The 22161-nt window shown below is 46.0% G+C and overlaps 1 protein-coding gene across 3 annotated transcripts in view; it reads left to right on the top strand.

Moving 5' to 3' along the window:
* The window catches only part of DDX11 (DEAD/H-box helicase 11), a 1292375-nt gene that overhangs the window by 299621 nt on the left and 970593 nt on the right, over window positions 1-22161 (top strand). For all 3 annotated transcript variants that reach the window (XM_069628571.1, XM_069628573.1, XM_069628572.1), the window contains exon 6: window positions 8725-8773. In XM_069628571.1, coding sequence (XP_069484672.1) covers window positions 8725-8773 — 49 coding nt within the window. The remainder of the gene's footprint in view (window positions 1-8724; window positions 8774-22161) is intronic.

Raw genomic sequence — 22161 nt, forward strand, 5'->3', positions numbered from 1 at the left:
AGCTAGGGCAACTCTAGTACTGTCCCAATGTGGCACTCTCTAGATGTGGCTCAAAGCAGCATTAACAGTTCTCTAAAGGTGCGACTCTGGCTAATATTCACAGTACTGTCCCAATGTGGCACTCTCTTAATGTGACTCAAGGCAATATTACCAATTCTCTAAGGGTGTGACGTAGGCTATTACTCACAGTACTGTCCTCATGTGACACAGGCTAATTTACACAGTACTTTTCCAATGTGGCACTGTCTGGATGTGATTCAAGGCAATATGAACAATTCTCTAAGGGTGCGACGCAGGCTAATATTCACAGTACTATCCCAGTGTTGTACAGGCTAATATTCACAGTACTACCCCAATGTGGCACAGGCTAATATTCACAGTACTATCCCAATGTGGCACAGGCTAATATTCACAGTACTATCCCAATGTGGCACAGGCTGATATTCACAGTATTATCCCAATGTGGCACAGGCTAATATTCACAGTACTATCCCAATGTGGCACAGGCTAATATTCACAGTACTATCCCAATGTGGCACAGGCTGATATTCACAGTAATATCCCAATGTGCCACTCTCTAGATGTGACTCAGGGTGATATTAACAATTCTCTAAGGGTGCCACGCAGGCTAATATTCAAAGTACTATCCCGATGTGGCACCCTCTAAATGTGACTCAAGGCAATATTAACAATTCTATAAGGGTGTGTCGCAGGCTGATATTCACAGTATTATCCCAACGTGGCACAGGCCAGTATTCACAGCACTATCCAAGTGTAGCACTCTCTAGATGTAATTCAAGGCAGTATTAACAATTCTCTAAGGCTGCGACGTAGGCTAATATTCACAGTACTATCCCAGTGTGGCACAGGCTAATATTCACAGTACTATCCCAATGTGGCACTTTCTAGATGTGATTCAAGGCAATATGAACAATTCTCTAAGGGCGTGACGCAGGCTAATATTTACAGTACTTTCTATGGAAAGGCTTCCCTGGTCGAGCCAACCATCTTTTGGTTCACATGTCGGCTTTCCAACTCCTCGTAGATAGAACCAAGGCAGCCGCTCAAGATCACGTCTCTTGGAGCCTTGCGGCGACGGACTGTTTTGAAGCGGTTCTCCCGCTGCTCTCTCACCGGTTTCCTGTTCTTCTTGTGAAGCAAGCCTCCAGGCAATTGCCTGTGAGCGCTTCGCTTTCCCAGCACGGCTCGTCTCCATGTCTCTCCTTCTATGGTTGATCAAGTTCTTCATCAGGTTTAAATGCCCTGCGTAACTGATGATTTGGGGTTAATTTGCAGACGCGGAAATGTTCGAGGGAGAAAAGACCCAAGATTATTTTTTTTAAATAGTCTTCAGTCCTTTCTCCCCTGAACATTACTGAGTTACCCAAACCCCTTCCCACTCCCCAACCCACACCACCAACACACCCCCTACCCACACCCCCCACACCTGTACTTACCTTGCATTCCGCCTCGCTCTGGTCCCTGCGACGCCTGTTCCCTTTCACTCGGCAACCGGCACCGCAGGATCCTAACCTTTTTTTTTTTCTTCTTTTTTGTTGTTGTCATTGTTGGGTCAGCTGCAGAAGTGTCCCCCGCATCCCCCGCTCACTATACTGTACAGTATACTGTACAGTATAGTGAGCGGGAGTTGGGGGTGGACACCCGCGGTCCCTGCAGCCTTTTTTCTTTTTTTGGAATGGCTGCAGGGGACACCCCCAGCACCAAATGCGTGATTTGGTCGAATGTTTCGGCCGTCAGATTTTTCGAAAGGCCGAAATTCGGCCAAATCCCGCATTCAGTATTTCTTATTTGCTAATTTTGTCCGAAACCTAGCTGATTACCAGTCTGACAACTAGTCTGTGCATTGCGTTTGATGTTCCTTTCATTCCACATTGACGCCTACCTCCTTTTCTTCGTCTCAGTACTTGAGGCTTTATGGTAGTTGGTGTCCCTAAGAGTTTCAAACCGTGTTATCTGTGTTCCAGATAAGATTTGGAAGTGGGAGTATTTTACTCTCTCTTTTTTAAGGTTGGGAGTAAAATGATTTTTTAGGGATTAAACATGTAAGTCCAATTCCCAATAGGGGTGTTTTATATGTGAATAACAATGTTTTCAACAGGAAAACGGAAATAATTTTGTAATCATTCTTTTTTGGCACCTAATTATTCATACACATTCAAACATACATGTTTACTTCTTCTGAACAGGCGGTAATAATACCAGTTTCCACGTGCATTACTGGTCTAAACAAATCCATTGTACTTTGTGGGTGAATGCTGGGGCACAATATTCTACATGTCTGTCTCCTATTTTTTATTGGTAGTATTTTTACTCCCTATTTTTATTTTTTGGGAGTATTTGCCTATTTGTAGGGAGTAAAAGTGACCACTACATCCCGTACCTGCAGGGTTCTAAATTGAGATGAGCGGGAGCTAAACCCAACTGTGGGGTGTCTGGCGTAACCCAGTCAGCAGGACCTACCGCAGGAGAAACAGGAGCTGCCAGAGATGCTCCTTTAACTTTGTCCATTTTGTATGAACCCTTGTAGTTAAATTTGTATTAGATGTGTTCCAATTATGTTTTTTTAACAACTCAAAGTTAATGTCACTTTTACATGTTTGGAAGGCACCAGTTGGCCCTAGGAGCCAAAGGTAGTTCCTGGTAGCTGTAAGTTTCAAGCTAACCATGCTCTACTATGCTGGAAGCAAGAACTAAATACCTCGTAGCGCCCCTCAATTTTGAACTCTGTATCTGTAGGGCTAAATGTTACATTGCTTTACATTTGTGTTTAAATCAGAAACATTAGAGACAGAAGATGTTATATATTTGTGTTATACACGTGTGAAGTACGAATGGCATTTTGTTTACAATGTTTGCCAAGGAGGGGTTTTAGGATTTCACGACTAGTGGGATTTGAATATTGACAATATGCCTTCAGGAACTCTGGAATTATAGAGCTTCTTCACACGGAAAAGGAGCATACTGGTGGGGTCAGCACCTCTTCCTGACAGCCATCTCCTCCCATGCGATCCTCCCTCATAATACCACCCCCAGGGTCAGACTCAGGTAGCGGGTGCCTTCCCCTGGCCACATGGGAGGAGATTCTAGGCTGGGGATCAGTGTGGACTACATAGGATTCATCACATAGGACAGGCATCACCCATGTAAAAGGTAGGTTTCATAGATTTTATAACCTTAAAACAAAGTCCCCAGAAACATGTCTAAATCAGAAATGGGTGATCTCAGAAACGTCTTTAAATTAATCATGAGTGGGAGGAAGTGAGACTACTCAGTGTTTATTAATGTCAATGGGTTTGTAATATAGCCAGCATGGCATCTTTAATGGATTGACACCAGATATTCTTCTTCTACATATGTGTATGAGCTTTTCCCTCAAGCTTTTTCACGATGCAAAACAGCTCTATAGAGTCAGATTTGGAGTTATAAATGCGAGAATCAAAATTGGCCTTCTTGGCAACATCCTATTTGACAGCAGCAACAGTATAAAGAACTTTATTATCGTGATATTGACAATTATGCCAATTCCTCTCAAGTAGCCTCTTTTGCTCCCTGAGCTGAATAATATCGTCAGCGAACCAGGCACCCTTCTCAACATCAATTCTAACCAGTTTCGTTTTTATTGGGGTGATGGTATCAATAGTAGAAAGAACTGCAGAATCATAGAAGGTCACTGACTTCAGAAATATCATCAAATGAATGAGGTTTAGGTAAGAGGGTAGCTTTAAACCAAGTAGGAGTCACTCCCCTAAGGGTACGATATTCAGTTTCAACACAGGGTTTTTTCACTCTCGCTAAACTGCCAGGTAAATCCAAGGAGAAACAAACAAACAAATGGTCAGACCATGTGCAAATGGAGGTAGAGACTTGGGTAACAGAGATATTATTAGATGCAATCCAATCAAGAGTGTTCCCTACTTTATGAGCAGGTAACTGACCGTGTTGTAAGAAGCCCAGATCAACAAACATACCATCAAGGGCAATGGCAACTTTGTCAGCCGTATCATAGGCCCAATAATTAAGGGTCCTAGGGTTTGGTTTCATAAAGGAGGCCAACAATGCAGAGAGTTGCGATTCAAAACAAGGCATAGGTTGCAGTGATGGGACTACTATACAGACAGCGCATGCCGTCAAACTATTGCATGGTAAGAACCTGCCCCCCCACCCCCTGTTCTGTTATCTGTTTAGTCCTATCTTGTGTACCTTTAGCTTACTTTAGTTATTTGTTATAGAATCAATATTGGATCCAGGGGACATTTCACCATCGCCCAAGGCTGACCTACTCCATCCTTGCCTTCAATCAAGGTGGGTCTCTTGGTAATGTGGTTGAGGGGTTCTTCAGTATACTGACTCAGAATGCTGAAATGTTCTTTGTTCCTACAGCTGGTGAGTCATGGGCGTCTCTCCACTATCGACTGCTAGATTCCTCTGTCTGTCTCCGTTTAGAACAGCAGAGGGTTACAACAGTAGGAAGAATTAATTCTTCGGCTACTGTGTGGGCTCTCTGAACCTCGTCTACCCCTAGTTGAGGAACTTATCCGATGTTGGGTTTCAAGAGTATCCCCGGTCGCAGCCTCTGGCCTGGGTTGGAGGGGGAGTGTTAAGTTTCTTGATTTTTCTGGATCCTGGGATTCTTTTCCTGTCTCTCGCGGTTCCTTTTCCACTTGCTCTAGCATGTGCCTCCCCCGTGGGCCACCTCTGATCGTCGGGGACCTCCAAGTATTCCTGAATTGCTCCTCTAATGTCCTCTGTGACTAGGGTGGTTCTTTGGCCCATATATTCAAAGGACAGGGAGAATGGATAGCCCCATCTGTATCTCGCCTCCCTTTTCCCGCAGACATTGGGTCAGGGGGCGGCACAGTCTCCGTCTAGCCAGTGTAAAAGGCGGACAGGTCTTGGAAAATTGCTATGGTTTTATTATATGTGATGTTGCTGGCTTTCTTTGCCTCCTCACAGACTTTTGTTTTTTCTGTGTAGTAATGGAAGCGCACTAGAATAGAGCGGGGCACCCTGCCATGTAAGCCCTGTCTATTGTTGTTTCTGTGGTCGCTTCATTCCCAAACAGGAAGCGGATCACGTCTCTGACCACTCGACAGATGTCCCTCTCAGTCTCCCCTTCAACCTCCAGAAGGCCAAAAAATCAGAGGTTATTCCTCCTCTCCTTGTTCTCAAAATCGTTCATTTGCCGAGCTCTTTCCTCATCTCTCTTCTCCAGAGCCGCCAGTCTCATGTCGGTCTGTGCCTCCAGAGCGGTGGACGACGATTGATCAGTCTCGAGTTGGAGCAACCTGTCTTTTACTTTGCCGACGCTCTGGTCCATTTTCTCTAGTTTTTGAGCTATGTCTGATCGCATGTCCCTTATTTCTTGCAGCACGGAGGCAAAGCCCTTCACCGTACTTGAAGTGGCCTTAGCAGTGTCCTCGGGTCGGTCCATCCTGTTTTCCGGGTCCCAGCTATCTTGAAAACATCGCCTCTTGATATCGGAACTTTTGGAGGACCCTCTTCCAGCTCATGTAATTCCGTTGTGACAGGTGCTGGTGCTTTAGTTTTACCCAGGTGGCTCTGGAATGCACGCCTCAAATGCGTTTGGTGAGAGGCCGGAGGACGGGCGAGGCAGACTTTTCCCCCCAGTGCCTTTTGTGGTTGCGGCCAAGTATGCCCTTGTCTGCTCTCCCCCCTTAAGTAGGGGTTTATAGAGTACCGGTCTCCTTCAAAGTGGGCCAGCACCCCAGTGACGACTCCTGGGGGCCCTCAGCCTGTATGAGGTTGATTTCCTTTATCTGTGGTCCTTGTACGGTCAGGGGGATCCCCGGTTAGTTCGCTTTGGGTTAGGTGGTGGAGTAGAGGTCTTCCTTTTCGGTGTCTTCGTCCTAATCTCCCAGTTATCTAGCAGCTGGCTCAGGATCCTTTGATTGGCATTTTATAGGTGTTGAGCGGTATGAGTGGACACCCCCTGCACTGCTCCGGATACCATGGTCAGTCTGTCTGGTCCGCCACTTGCTTGATTGGTCTCACATGGGCTCCTCCCAGGCCCCTCCTGGGTCCGGGGTGCTTGTGCACGTGATTTGAAAAGGGTCTCCCTTCCCTCCCTAGAGGTGTAAGGTCCCACAGTAGTCCAGTTTCTGGGCCTGGTTCTGGTTCAGGAGATATCCTGGAGAGTCTCTCTCAGGTGGGCACACGCCCTGTGTGTGAACCTGGGGGCCACCACGCAGGACGGATTGATGCTCTGAGGTCTTTCCCTTTGCTCAGCCCACTTGGATAGTGCAGAGTGAGTGACGGTCCCCTCAAGGCAGGCTCATGCCCCAGTAACGGTTCCTGGCGGCCCTCAACTTGTAAAAGATTGTTTTCTGATGACTGGAGTTCACGTACCGTCAGGGGGATTGCTGGTTAGTTTTCCTCCATTTATAGGATAGAGTTGGGATTTTCTTCTACAATGTCTTCGCCCGAATTCCTCGCAGCTGGCTCGAGTTCTCGTGCTTGGACGCTTTAAGGGTGTCTTGCGTTGTGGTGGGAACACGCCCTTTGCTGTTCCCAAACCAATGCCAGCACTTTCTGTCCGCCACCTGCGTGGCTGTCCCCCTCAAGGTACTTCCCAGGCCCCTCAGGGTTCCCAAGGATTTGTGCAGGGAAGGGGGGCAGAGTGTGTCTCCCTCCCTCCCTTCCCAAGAGGAGTGTCGAACCACTGTGGTTCAGGCACTAGGGCCCTTCTGAGTTGGGAGCTGACCTGGTAGTCCTTCCCTGGGCGGGCGCATGCCCCGATTGCGGACCCAGGGGCCACCACCCAGGATGTTCTAAGGTTCTGGGTCCTCTCCCTACATTTGTTTCCACTGATTGGGACAGCTGCTGTTCCACCACCCGAAAGGGTGGCCTTACCTGTGTCTTCTGGTCCCCTTTAGAGGTCCCTGTAGTTGCTTGTGACTGGGCGCTCCACATGGGAGGGGGCTCCGTCCTCTCCGCCCGTCCGCCTAAGACCCTGGGACAGTGTCGTGCAGCTGCTACCCCTTACCCCAAAGTAGCTCCAGAGGATCTTTTGGTGGTATACGTCCCCAGTGCCTGCTCCGTCCTGGGCCGTACCGGGTCTGAGAGAGTCCTTCCTCCGGCTGTCAGTTCGATAGACTTTGGGGGGGCCCTGCTGTAATCGCGGATTTCCTGGGGCAAGGCCGATCGCAGGGAAAAAAAGCCTGCCTGCGTGCGGGCCGAGTGTTCAATGTCTCGGGGTGTGCCCGTTGCTGGGTCCACTGCTGCGCCTAACATTGTGGATTCACTTCGAGGCCAACGGCCTGCCTCTGACCCGAGGCCTGGCCACTATATTTAATGCGAGGGGTTTGTTGAGTGTCTCGACGCCTTTCCTCACTGCCGCTGCCTTCCTGCCACTTAGCATTTGCTCCCCCGGCCCCACATCCCCGGGTCTTGGCGGCTGCTCTGTCTTCCTCCCCGGGCCTCGATGTCGCTTCCAAGTGCCCATTTGCACCTCACCTCTTTGGTGTTCCGGGCGGCGGGTCCCTGGAGGTGGGTTGCCAGACCTCGCTTCCTCCGATATCCAGTTCTCAAAGCAGTGTGCGTTGAGGAGCGTTCTTACATGACGCGGGCCGCTCTGCGCCTCTATCAGTTCTGCCAAGCGCCCCCAGCCGGGCTTGTTGCGGGGCCACCCACCTCAGGCTCCGAATCTCAGTAACCCACTTGGGGGACCGGGGGGAGGGGTGGAGCCGTCCCCTTCCTCGTAGAGCACCTCCTGGGGGGCCCGAAGAGGCACCGACACGCCGCAGCCTCCCCCATTCAGGGCGCCTGCCCTTGATCTTCTCTGCCAGGCGTTCCACGTAGTTTCCCTCTTTCCAGCAGTGAGGAACAGCGGGGGACCGTTCTCAGGGATGAAGGCCACCCCTGATGTCTGACTTCCTTCTGGGGGGTGCCGTGGGTGACCCCCTCACTTGTCCTGCATTCTTAAAATCCTGGGGACCTCCGGTGGAGAGGGGGTTCGGATCCCTTTATGACCCGGCTCAGCAGGAGCACGGCACTCAGGCTGCCATCACCTGCGTGCCCCCTGGTGGCCTCATTAGACTTTATTTAATGAAGAAGCCGATCAAAAAACGTTCATAGACGTGTGGGTGCGTACAGCCATTCTTCTCCATCTGAACTCTTAAACACTGATCAAGTAGGGGAATTCTCCTTTCAAGTAATACAAATTGCTACAGCATTCTTACCATTAAGCAGTCCAGGGGCTGTTCATAAACCATTAGTGTAGACATCAAATTGGATAGAGATTGGGTCTGCTTTAGTGGGATTGCGCCCTATGGGGTTTCAATAACAATGTATAGTCAGAGTGAAACTGCTTACAGCTAATGCATATAAGCAACAATTTGTAAAAAGTGATATGGCCAGCCTCTTCATGCAGCTTCCCCTCTGCCACCCACTTGGAATAATATATGGACAAAAGGGCATGGCAACTTTTTCAGTAGCGGCACCATTGATTTAAAATGGGTATTAGTGAAGACTACATTTTTCCGAAATCTTCTGGTGCTTTAGTAAGCTTTGGAGTTCATTGAAGTTGGCAAGAGCAGAAATGTGAAGCCTTTCAAGATGAAACGAAACAATGGCTTACTTCTAGAAATTCTATCTTTCAGTGTGACCTTTATTTTATAAGATTTGGGAAATATGTGCCTGACTGACGAGTGCAACTAGGCTTAACCATCTATGTGTTTTTCTCAGGTTGGAAGAAGAAGATGAAGATGATTTTGAAGAAGATCACGTGACCAAGGTGTGATATATCCTTTATTTATAGTGGTTGGCAGTTGATAGGAAGGGGTGAGGATCAAAGGGTTTGTATACTAAAAGGGCAATGGGTAGACAATAATCCCTCCTTTGGAGAACATTTACCACCTTTGCAAACCCCTTTCTGCCTAATAAGAGGGAAGATGCGTGTACTGTAAACTGCACATTAAAAATAAAAACGGTCCCCTTTTCAGCTATCTTTTCAAATTGAAAATCACTGCCTGTTGAATATACATTCTAAAATCCACATCCTGGGAATATGCCCTCCCGCTCTACATTTAATGATGTCAGTAAGAGAATCTCTCTGCAACCTTTGCACTGCTTATTAAAGTATCAGGTTGTAGTTCTGACTGCAATTTCCTTTGATTAAAATGCTAGTACCTGGAAGATGAATGTTAATGTGTCTACATAAATATGTTAGCTGCATAGGACATTGATTTGTCTGTTTAAAAAAAAAACAAACAAAAGCAAGCTGTAATATTCATTCCCAGGAATCCCCAACCTTAAGAGGCTTTAGAAATTAACATAGTAGATACGCTGTATCTACTAAGGGGGACCGTGCATGCGAGTCATTTTTGGAATGGGAAATGTTTATTCTGTTATAGAAGTTGGCCCATATTTCAGTGTCAGTTTCCTCTGTTGCTTTTTTGTATGAATCATCTGTTATATGGGACCATACACCTCATAATATATTTGATTAGATTTATAAAGTGCTTTAACCAAAATGTTGTTCAGATTTAAATACATTGACAAAGGATTAGAAATATTTGCAGATTGATCAAACATGAAAAAGGTAGTGCGAAGAAAGACTTTAACAGAAGAGCGCAAAGTAGAACGTATAGAATGTATAGGATAAAGACAAATGGAGAGGAACACTATTGCAGAGTTTATGAGCCAAGAGGGCAATAGAACAACAACAATATTGCAGACAAGGAGGGTGTGGAACAGTCAAGAGAAATGAAAACAAAGAACAAAGTGTTTGAGTAGGTACATTGACTGGAGGCTGGGAAAAGAGATAAGAGGCAGAGGGAATCCCTGGATGCATTTGAAAACGATGCACAAAAAACAAAACTTGTCACAAGCTGGAGAAGGAAGCCAGTGGAGTGCGGGAATGGTGGGAGAAATGGTGGAAGGCATGAAGTGAACAATGTATTCGAATGTTCTGAGTTTTTTCTTATGTTTGTAATTCTTTGGTCTTTCGTTTTTGTGCATTAGAGATTGCAGTGTCGAAACACATCTGAAGCTTTTTTCCAAGTGATAGATATGGCCAAGCAGTCCCCTTATATCAACAGCATACTTAATTGATGTCTCAAAAGGAAATCTTAACCACTGCCTTTCTCTTTCCTCATACATCCGCATTCATCTGGTTTCCAGTTGGAAAGATTAAATTTAATTCGGGGCACCTCCACCACCAACGGGTACATAGAATATTCTATACTGATGCCCTGAAATACTCACAGGCATTTTAGCGTTGCTAATCCTTCTGAGTCATCAGCAGTTTTACAGATGTCATTGGAGTGGGAGTACTGTTTTCTGCTTTTCAGTCCACCCCTTCGATTGCCAGTGATTCAGTCAGCGGATACAACAGACAACACAACACACAGAGATGTTTCAAAACATGTATTTGCTCTGTTTAGGCAGCGGTTGGAGTAACACCTTTCAGAATAAGGAAGGGACATCAAAGAGAAGATCCTCAAGGTACAGTGTCAGGGTGGAGGGATACATCCAATCATGTGGCAAGCTCATGCTAAGAGGACCTAGTCTCCTGATTCCAGGCCCTACTAAACAGTAAACAGTCTAATGTACACATTTTGAAACCAACTCTATCTTAGTAAAAAGACAGTCTGTTTTTCGCAAAGGGCACGGAATTGAAACCGCCTTACTAGACTTAAAAAAACAAATCACCCATATCCTTGACAAGGGCAAGCCTGCCCTCCTCCTCCTCTTAGACCTCCCAGCGGCGTTTGATCTGGTTGATCACAATACCCACAACAATCATCTTACGCACGCTGCACACTTCTCCAACCATGCAGCTACCTAGGTCACCTCCTCCTTACAATGCAGAGCTATGAAAGTGTTCTCCAATATAGCAAATGCAGAGCCCACTATCATTCACTGTGGTGTTCCCCAGGGATCATGTACTGCCCTCACTCTATACAATCTTTTCACAATGCCCCTCTTTGATAGACTGGTTCACTTGGGATCACATACACAAACTATGCTGATGATACCCAGGTGCTCCTTCCCCTTACAGGAATTTATCACCAATACGCTACGACCCTATAGCAAATTTACTCCACCATCCAAGCCTGGATGGCCACAAATGGCCTTTGCCTCAATGGGGACAAAACAGAAATTCTCATTCTTGGTCAAAAGTCCACCTTCGCTAATCTTGACTCGCTCTACTCTAACTTCTGCATCGACAACTGTCTCATCCTGGTCTTATCCTCTGTTAAAACACTAGGGGTCCACATTGATGCCACACTATCCATGGATAAACAAGTCAGAGCCATTGTCTCTGCCTTCGCCCTGAGCACTAAACTCATTAATGCTATAAAGCCGTTCCTAACCAAGAACAACTGCCTCTCCATTGCCATAGCTACTATAGGAGCCAAGCTGGATTACTGCAATGCACTCCTAGCCGGCACCTCCAAAGAAAGCCTAACCAGACTCCAAACTACCAAAAATAACTCACTCAGAGCAGCTCTAAGTATACCAAAAAGAGACCACATCACACAAGCAAGAACGATTGTTCACTGGCTCCCAGTCAAAGACCGCATTACATTCAAAATTCTCACAACCACACACAAATGCATCAAGTACTCAGCAACACCATACCTATCAGACACACTATCCAGATCACACTCAACCAGGCCCACTAGATTATGCTACTCCAACCAACTCACGGTACAGCGCATCAACCGGGCAAAGGCAGGAGGGATAGGTTTCCCATACCTTGTCCCCAAGCTATGGAACTCGCTCCCTACTGCACTCAGAGCTGAAATGTCTCTCCATGCCTTCCGCAAAAATCTTAAAACTGCTCTCTTCAACTAATTGACTACACACTCCCACCTCACTATCCTCATGCTCCACTACTGCATATAGTATCTGTTCCTAATATGCTTGTCTGTGTTTTTGTATGTAACTAAGCTAAGATCACCCACTGTAACAAGCGGCATGATGCCTACGGGCTGCTGTGCGCTCAACAAATGTGAATAAATAAATAAATTGAGGGTGTAAAAACTCTGGAAAGTTCCCTTCAATACACAAACAGCCTCAGGGCATTGCATGTGCCCCTTCACACATATTGACTTAGCCCCGAGGACGACCGTTTCTTGGGATCATATGCTAAGACTATGTAGAAGTGATGCACTCCTACGAAGTCAAGAAGTGTGCACTTACCCATCTTGCCTCATAAATCGTCAGGTCCTTTTCCGGTGCACATCCTTGCTGCATTCCACGCATGCCCCAGAGCTTTCTAGGATAGACTTTTCTCTCCCTACCCCTATTTCGGTCCTTTTCAGGCTACAGGAAATTCAGCCTACCACTGGCTCAGTTTAGGGTCTCTGTGATTTCAAACTGATTTACTTTTATATTTAATTGGCTCTTGTGGCTTTGCAGCTACTAGTTGACTCTCTTCTAGAGCCCCTAGCAGACTATTCTCTTGCTCCTTTTCTTCAAGACATAGCTCCTGCCAGCATTTAGGCCAAGACCCCCAGCAGTCTCCTTACTCTGGCCTCTCATACAGGACACAACCTTTTGAAAGTTTGTCTCAGTTGGCTTAGCCATCTTGTGTTCCTCAACCTTTCCAACAATGTGGCGAAATTGGCTTTTCCAATTGGTGGGATTGATGAGTCTGTTGCATCCTTGACCGCTGGTTATGTGATTGGTGGGGCCTTATGGATTCCACCTCCTCCCCAAATGCATGTCCTAAACTCCCCACTGTGTTCTGCATGTAAAATTAGCGAAATTAGGCGGTCCAGGTTCTGCATCAGGCGTGTAAGAATTGTAGTCGTAGTAGACTTGCTGACTCCATAGAAATGTATCTGTAACTTTCTACTGCATGTTGCAAAATGTACTCCCCAAGGTATGAGAAATTTGAACTATGTAAAACACAAGGGACTGTTTTGGGTATTCCGACTGTGGGTTGCCCAATACTCTGATCACACTAGGAACTCAGTTTTTTTAGTGAAGTGGGTAGGGATGGATACATCTCTATCACTGAACTCACAAATGCAAGTAAGTACACTCTATCGTGCAAAAAAACACATAAAGCCGATCCCGACTATATGCGTGTCTGCCATTTTCCAGATGAAATTCTAAAGTCTTTAATGAGCTTTCTCCATTAGGCAGGTGCAGGAATGTCTATTAAAAAGACTGGAGAGTGTGCATTATATTCTCCAGTGAGTTCCTCTTTTGCATCTGAGCATTGAAGAATCTTGTTGGGTCCCTGATATTTGTTTTTTAGGATCCTAATAGGGAAGACCCTGCCTGTACTGTTTACTGTAGCACTAGGTCAGGTCTCCCAATAGCCGACCGGTTTATGTGGTATGAAAGTGGTTACACCACATTCCTCGGGGCTTGAGGAGGCACACAGTTAGGTTCCTCCTAGTTTTCAGTGGCAATTTTGTCTGCATTATTGAAGGCCCTCTCCCCTTTCCATGTGGTAAATGATTCTATGCACGGATGGGTGAGGCAGTCTGAGACCTGCTGCTCTCGTCTGTAAAGAGGTCTGGCGGGAAGACCTGTGTAAGTGTACAGAATCAAAACCCTAAAAACTCTGGAAGGGGGGGGTTGATGCGCTATATATGATTCGATCGTTTGTTTTATGTCCTGTCCTGTGGATTGTTTGTATGCTGCTTTGCTGGCTGCCATTAAAGATGCTTACCAATTTACCTTAGGAGTGGATTATTGAGTCTATGGTTAATTTTCCACAACACTAACCAATGCATCACCTGCTCCAAATTTCGCCTCAACAACTCACTGCACCGTCCATCCTTTTGCTGGTCTTCTCTTCTGCCCCTTACACCTCTTCTAACTTCACTGAGCAACCCCCACCTTATGTTTCCTATAACTTCTTTTAATTAATTCATCTTTTATAATGCGCTTAATTCAGGGACAAGTCACCAAGTGCCAGACCGGGATGTTAACCGTTGTTGCTCTGCGTTGTCTTGCTTCCAAGACAAATGTGTTGCCGCTGAGTTATCCTGACGGCCCTCCCTGCCTCCTGATACGTCCTCTAGCGCTAGCTTCCCCGCTCACGAGGGATCAGCATTACAGAATGCTTTAAATGGTGAGTTAAGCTTGGACCCTTTTCTCCATCCGGGGCTGCTGTGCTACTGCAATGGAGGCGCGATTTGCACAGAGTTAATGTCCATGTTAGGGAACTGGGGAGCAGTTCTCCCATGAGGTAAGTACAGTCTGTTTCAACGGCCACTGCTATATTCTAATTTCCTGGTGCTCTAGAGGGCCCACTCTGGACAACTCCTAGGGCAGACTGGGGCTGGCTTCGGACACACAGCTTAGAGGACTGCCTCATAGGAGTTCTTGCTCCTGTTTCTGTTGTTCTCCCTTCCACAGAGCTGACGGCATAATGCTGGCTGGCTTCTGTGGAAACCGGGTCTCTCTCTCTCCAGAGGGTTTCTTTCTCTGCCAGATCATTCACAGGTCTCTATGCGGGGTGCTGAGGGTTCTCCTCTTCGTGAGTGTTCGCCTTACAGCTTTATTAGCCTTCCGAAATGAGAAGAGAAAACTCTGCCAGCATTTTGGGTCTCGGGTATGGGGTGAAGCAATTTGGTACTGCACATATACAAATTGGTACATGGGGATGAGACAAGAATTGGGGCCCTCCCAACTACCACCTTCTCCCTTTCCACGGACCGAACTGGGGGCAGGATGGTCGGTCACCCCTCAGTTCCTGGCTGGTGCCCAGTGTGCCACCCATCCTTCCCGCAGAGCTGGCCCTCAGTCTGACTGTGCGCCAGCCGGATTATTTTTTTTTTTTAACTGAAAACTGTGAGTGGCTCACCAGCCTGTGCAGCCCAATATGCACCTCATAGGTCTGCTTGGCAAACAAGTTGGCACTTCAGCACCGGTGTGCCCCTGAAAGAAATTAATACCAGGTGGCCTTGGGTTTCCAAGTCCTTCCTGGGCGCGCTGGGGCTGTGTGCCTGAATACGTCTCATTTTGTTGACATGACAGAAGGGAAGACCTAAGCTAAGTGTATGTGCTTTGTGGTTGTATGTGTGTTTGAATGTAATGCATTGTGTGTGTGAGTATAACTAGTTGAGTGATCAGTCTCGGAGTGTGTCCGTGTATGAGTGCATGTATATGTAAGGTTTGGTCACTTTAAATCTCTCGCAGAGACTGTTGGCAGTGATAGGTTGTGACAGCAGCCTTCTGCAAGTGATTTAAAGTGACTATTGACTTTAAATCGCATGCATGAAGCTGCTGCCATAACCTATCCATGCTAGTAATGGTCACTTTAAAACATAAATATGTTGTGGCTGCAGCTTGAGACTACTTGCAAAACCTATCTATACAATTAATGTTTACTGGTATAGAGGTTGTGGCGGTAGCTGCATGCATGTGATTTTAAAGACACCATTAGCTCTAAATCACTTGCATGGTGCTTCTGCCCCAACCTGTCCATGCCAGTAATGGCTTCTGGCATAGATAGGTCGTGGCAGCTTCATGCATTGGACTTCAAGTTAATGGTCACTTTAAATCACAAGCTTAAAGCTGTTGGCACACCCTCTCAGATAGATTGTGGCATCAGCTTCATGATTGTTATGAGCATTACTGGCCATACATAGGTTGTGAATGCAACCTCGTGCAAGTAATTTACACGACCAGTAGTGGCCTTAATACGTTTTTGTAGCCTCCCGGACTGGGGGATAAGATGGGAGGGGGAAGGATTTAAAAATGTGGGTATTACAGTTTTCCACAACATAGAAGAGACCTTTGTCTACAACACCGGCAGAGCGCCGTCCGGGATGGAGAACTCGATACAATTTTGGAAAAAGTTACTGATATTGATGGGAAGGGTGGCACTCTGCAAAATGGTTATGCTCACAAGACTTCTCTAATACTTCACTAGCATACCGTATGGCATTAAGAAAGTCTTTTTTAGAATGTTCGATGGGAAGGTTGGGGAACTACTATGGGGTACAGTGAGGAGGAGGGTCTCACTGGCACCTTTTGAGGCGCCCGCGGCTGGAGGGAGGCCTTTATTTACTGATGCGCGTGCATCTGTGAGTGCCAATCCGAGTGCTGTCAGCTGTGTTAGTGGGGGAGACGCCGTTGGAGTTTCTGTCCCTCATTCCACCGTTCTACTGTCTGGAAGGTACATACCATGAGAAGAATTCACAGTACCACTGCAAAGACTCCATGGACTATGATCAGAAGTATCATTTACTCTGTTTTTTGTTTACTTTCCAGTTTATAGCATTTGTGCAGAGGCTCCGCCCACTTCTCTAACGCAACTGCATACATTTGCGGGGGCGCGCGCATCCATGAGTGCCAATGCGAGTGCTGTCAGCTGTCCGCTGGCTCGCAGGCTTAAGGTTTAGGGCAACCCAGGCTCTGTTTTCTTTGGTGCTGGAATAGTTGACAGTTATAAAAGATTCTGGGGAGCTAGTGTTCTCTAATTGACGTGTAGCTCAAGAGTTTAGCAAAGGTGACTCAATTTAACAATCTATCGGCAGTGGAAATAAGCCTACCTTATGAAGGGAGGGAGAGAACGATGTCTTTACGGAAGGATTCCCTCCCACATCTGCTTGTTCCTTTAGTTTTTACTAGAAGACAGGACAGCTTCCTGCAGGCACTAGCTATGCCTCTGCTGGATTCTCCTCCTATAGACCCTCCAGAGGAATTGACAGAGGCAGCATTGGGGGTGTAAAGGGAGGAGCTCATAAGCAACGCCTCGATACAGATATTCATTGCAAACTCTGTTTCTGGAGGAAGCAAATCTGCAGACACAGGAAACTTGCAAAAGTATGCTATGTGAGCAGAAATGGTCTGAGACTAACGAATAAGAATGCGGATATATCCATGTTGGACACATACCCCAGTATTCAACACGGGTGAGATCTCTGTATTGGTCCTGTCTGAACACCCCTATGTGGTAAAAAAGCATTAAAAATCCCCCGGATTCTGATCATTCGGGTGGACCAGATAGTGTGATTCCTGCCATCGCTCTCCTTGCCCTCATTGGGTCAATTAACAATCTCAAGGACTATGTCCACAACAAACTAAAAATTCAATCTGCATATTTAAAGGAGCTAGTAACGACCCTTAGGATTGCAGACAGGCTAAAAGAGAATCCGCCACAGGATACCTCCTCTGAGTTACCACTGATGATGCCTGCCGGTAATGGGGAGATAGATCCCGAGATTACAAAAGAGCATACCATACTTGAGAGTGAGACGTTGGCCTCAGAAGAATTGGGAAGGGCAGAGGAAGTCTGTAATATGAAAAAAATAAAAATAGGGAAAAGAAAATGTTAACAATCAGAGAAAACCTATACAGGACCCATTGGGTGAGTGCCGGTCCATGGCACCCAGGACGGTGACCTACTGAGATAGAACATCAGACTGGTACTAGAATGTTAGCACATGTTTAAATATTGGAAAAATATTATGAGTGTGACTAATAGATGCAATTGTTGTAAGTATGCAGTCACGATTGTAAATGTCCTTTGGTAACAACAACTAGTGGTTGGAACAAAGTTAAGGTGAGGTAACATTAGACAAGAGAATATGACAAACATGACAAAAAGAGCGTGAAAAATGGGTTGCAGTCTAGATGCGGTGAAGAAATGGTTTAAAATCAGTAATGTGTTGAACTAATATTAACAATCGTGTGGGGATCAGATCAATCTAAGTGTAGATACTATGAGAAACAATGGTAAGTAGATGATACATGAGACACTACCACACAGGGCGTGCACATGCGCAACAGTGAAAGATAGTTATCCATTCCCGCGCATGCGTATTACCTATACCACGATAAGCCGCTTGAAGAGGGCGCATTCGAGTCATTATAATGATTCACACAGAAAGGAGAAAGCTGCAATAGTAGTAAAAATATCAATTAGTCGAGAATAATAGGAAAAATATCACTGTAAGGCATATGGCAATTACAACAAGTTTATTAAACACAACGCGCACCGCGCATGCGCGTTGCGAGTAGTGTTAGATATACACGCATAGGTCTGGCGGCAGCCCCAAAGAGCAGCTCCCAGTTGGCAGTACGCAGAAGACTAATGAGGTAAGCGGTCAAAATAGCGGTCTGTACTGGCTGGAGTTAAATGAATAGTACTATTGTCTAATAGACTGCACTTTAAACATTTTTTCAGAATGAACGAGCTGCACAGATTAATATCTGGTAAGCTGGGGAAAGTGCCCCAGAGTCCCTCTTTGTTTACACTAAAAAAACTTATAGAGTGTATTGAAATACAATCTTGTTATTCATGCAGGAGATTTAAAATGCTCGGGGTAGTTGAAGCCCTACAGGTAGAGAGTTTTTTATTACTATCACTGTGATTTATAACTAATACAAGAAGAATAGCAACATATTGACAATGTAATTGTTTCTTTCTCTTACCGATTTGTGCTATCTTATCTTGGGATCACAACTATGTTTGGGTATGTGTTTTTGATTTATTTATTCACTTATTATGAATTTACCTATTGTTTATATATGATTGCAATTTACTTTTGAATAACACGGAAAATTGTAATATTACTTTACTGGGTACAATCTTGAATGATGTGGAATTATGAACAGTTGTGAAAAATAACTAACAGTGCCTATAGCCCTGATGATGGACGGATGTCTGAAATGCATTGGCAAGAGAATGACAAGGCACTGATGAGTCAGGCAAAATAAATAACATTGGTTATTTGAAATACTATTCAACAAGCTTTTGGTTTTCTTATTGAACATTACCGACAGTGAAGTAAAAGAATGAAATAAAATCGAATCTATGATAAACTCCAGAAGGAGGACCCAGAGGGAGCACGCTCAGGAACTGAAGCAATCCGGTCCTATTCTTTCAGATATTGCTACGACCTTGTGCCAAGGCCACAGGGTGTGCTCCCAATTAACAGTTGAAGAAGATAGAACGTATTGGAATTTTGGAGTACATACTAAAAAATAGCGGTGCCCACCCTACTCCCTCATTTTTGTCACGATACTATGGCCCACCTATTTTCCTACCCTGCTGTGACTCCCTTATAGTTTCTATTTGCCCTGTTCTCCTCCTCACTTGTGTTTTGATATTTGGGAGCTCTCCATCCTGCTTTCATGCAGGGGCGCGTTGGTGGTGAGACTCAAGAATAACTCAGGCTGGAAAACGTTGAAAAGACCTCTGAAGGTAGGTGTCTTGAATCTTGGCCGGATCTTTGGTTTTTAGTCAGTAGGGTGATCGTCTCTGAGAGATCAAAATGGTTCCGAGGAGGGAGCTCTCTCTTGATGTCGATCTAACAACTCTCTCTTTATTTTTCAGGTTCGTTGAACAGAGAAGTTTCACTTGAGGAGCATGGGCGTTGTTGAAGAAAAAACATGAAGTCTTTTCTTGAGGTAAGTATGCGCGCGTAGTTGGGAAAGGCACGCAGCACTCTGTGCCTTCATTACCAATTTATGGTACCTTCTCTTTGAGGAAAGGCTTTGGAATGCTTGGGAGAGCTCGTCCGAGCTTCACGTACGTAAACGCGTAATATTATCTTCACTCGCTATAATGTCTTTAATGTTCTTGTACCTTGTCTTTGCAGGTTTTTGGAAGTCGGCGGAATCCATGGTGAAGCCGTGGCTGATGATGAAAACTGCTGACTGAACTGCGGAACTACGGAGAATGAAGTCACCTGCCGAATGACTGCTGCTGGAGAAAATTCTTGTCGGGTACGTTGAAGACTTAGGTCTGTGGTTTTTTCTGTTAAGTTAACAAGTTCATAACATTACTTTTTCTATTGTCTTACAGGTCTGTGAGCTGAGCGCCGGTAGCGTTACACCGCTGTCAGCGGAACTAACGCGAAGAAGGGGTCCCAGATAGCTCAGAAGTCCCTCAGGGCCCCCATCTTCTCCATGGCCATTACGTTCCAGATCTTTACCCGCCAACATGCTGTTATTGGGCCTACAGGGTTTTTCCATGCCTGCGCCAGAGTCATCTTTGCTGCCATCAACAGAAGCGTTGCGCTGTTTCCTGATGCCGCATATGTGTCTTCCACCGTCGTGCCCAGGAGTATAGCTTTAGGTGTTGCTGGCAGCTGCTTCCCTGTGATATCCTTTATGTGGCCCAGGATTTCCTTCCAATACATTGCTGCCTTCGGGCATGAACACCACAGTGATATAAATCTCCTTTTCCTCCGCAGTTTCTCCAGCATGTGGGAGGATAATTGGGGTTCATCTTATGCAGTCTGTGGGGAGTCAAATACCACCTAAAGCAAATCTTATGTAAGGTTTCTCTGACCGCTGTGCATGTGGAGACTTTTTGTGCCCTTGTCCATATTTGGGACCATTCCTCCTCAGTAATGGGTTCACCTATGTCTTTCGCCCAACTGTCCATATATGGGAAGGTGTCACTGATTTGAGCTTTTTCCAGTAGCTTGTATAGCTTGGAGACAGCACCCGCTTCATCCCCCTCGTGTAGTGTTCGCTCCAGACCCAACGGTTCCCTTGTGGCTGCTTTCTTAATTTCTCTATGTGTTATCCAGTGACGAATCTGGATGCAAGTATATCTGTCTGTTTCTCCTGCACCAAATTTCTGTTTGCACTCTTCGAAGAGCAGCGGGCTTCCCTCCCGGAAGAAGTCCTTCAAATACAGTGCTTGTTCCTGTCCCCAGTTATTCCAGAACCTGGGTTGTTTACCCAGCATAAAGCTTTGATTATGCACCATTGGGGTGTAGGGACCCATCCCTGGGGTAATGTTCCGTCTTCTCAATGCTGGGTCCCAACCTTTCAGCGAAATCTTGGTTGCTTCTAATAGGCGCCTCTCTGTCGCCTCTCTGCAGTCCGTGCAAGGCTCCCAGCGGGATAGTGGTCACCTACTGTTCAATTCCCACCCATCCTTGTGATGTGTCCACTCTCCTCCAGGCCAACATTGGTGCTATTTGTGCAGCCAGGGTGCATCTCTCCACATCCGGGACCCCCAGGCCTCCCAGGTGTGGTGGTCTAGTTAGAATGTTTCGTTGTAGTCTTGCTTTCCCCTTGTGCCATATGAAGGAAGTCAGATCACCCTGCAGTGCTTTGCATGTTTTGGGGTAACCTCTATTGGGAGCGAGCTTACTGTGTATAATAGGTGTGGTAACAGGGTCATTTTGAGGGCTGCAATACGTGCAAACCAGGATAACTCCTGAGCGTCCCACCTGTGTAGGTCCTCCCTCAATTGTTTTAACAATGGGGGTATATTCGCCCCGTAGAGATTTTTATGGTTCTTCGTCAATTGGATCCCCATATAGTTTATTGACTTTTTTTCCCATGTTAGTGGGTATCTAGACCCCAGATCTTTGGCCACCTCCTCCCTCTCCGTAATGTTCAGAGCCTTAGACTTAGTGAAGTTAATACTGAAGCCCGAAATCATGGCAAATTCTTGTAGGGTATCTAGTGCTCTTGGGAGTGTATTCCCAGGGTCCCTGAGGAACAGCATTATATCGTCCGCATACAGTGATATTTTATGTGTGCTCCCCATGCATTTAACCCCCTGTATGTCGGGGCCTTCTCTTATTATTTCAGCTATGGGTTCCATCGCCATAAGGAAGATTAAGGGCGAGAGTGGACAGCCCTGTCTAGTCCTTCTGTTTATAATTTTGGCCGTGGGGCTCCCATTAACCATGAATGTTGTGCTTGGGAGGTGAAAATTTGCCAGTACCATTTTGCTAAATCTGGGGTCACATCCAAACTTCTGCAGCACCAGCTCCAGGTATTTCCAATCTATGCTGTCAAATGCTCTCCTGGCATCTAGTGCAGCTTTGGAGAACCTTTGCTCTGTCCTACGTCCCAGGTCCAGTATATCTACTGCCTGCCTTATGTTGTCTTGTGTGAGTCTCCCTTTTATGAACCCCGCCTGATCAGGGTGAATTATTTTGGAGAGGACCTCAGCGAGTCTGGTTGCAAGAACCTTAGCATAAAGCTTAGCGTCAGTATTAAGTAAAGAAATTGGCCTGTAACTGGTGCGATCTGTGTGATCTTTTCCGGGTTTAAGTATTAGGATAGTGGTGGAATTTCCACACTCTCTTATGTGGTTAAACAAGAGTGTTAGGGGGCCCCGGCAGTTGGGCGCGAAATTTTTGTAATATCCACTTCCCAGTCCATCTGGACCTGGGGCTTTATTGCGAGGGAACGCAGTAATGGCATTGCTAATTTCTTGTGGTGTTA

The sequence above is a fragment of the Ambystoma mexicanum genome, chromosome 12 (assembly GCF_040938575.1).
Source record: "Ambystoma mexicanum isolate Mex_15411 chromosome 12, UKY_AmexF1_1, whole genome shotgun sequence".
In the NCBI taxonomy this organism is placed as follows: domain Eukaryota; kingdom Metazoa; phylum Chordata; class Amphibia; order Caudata; family Ambystomatidae; genus Ambystoma; species Ambystoma mexicanum.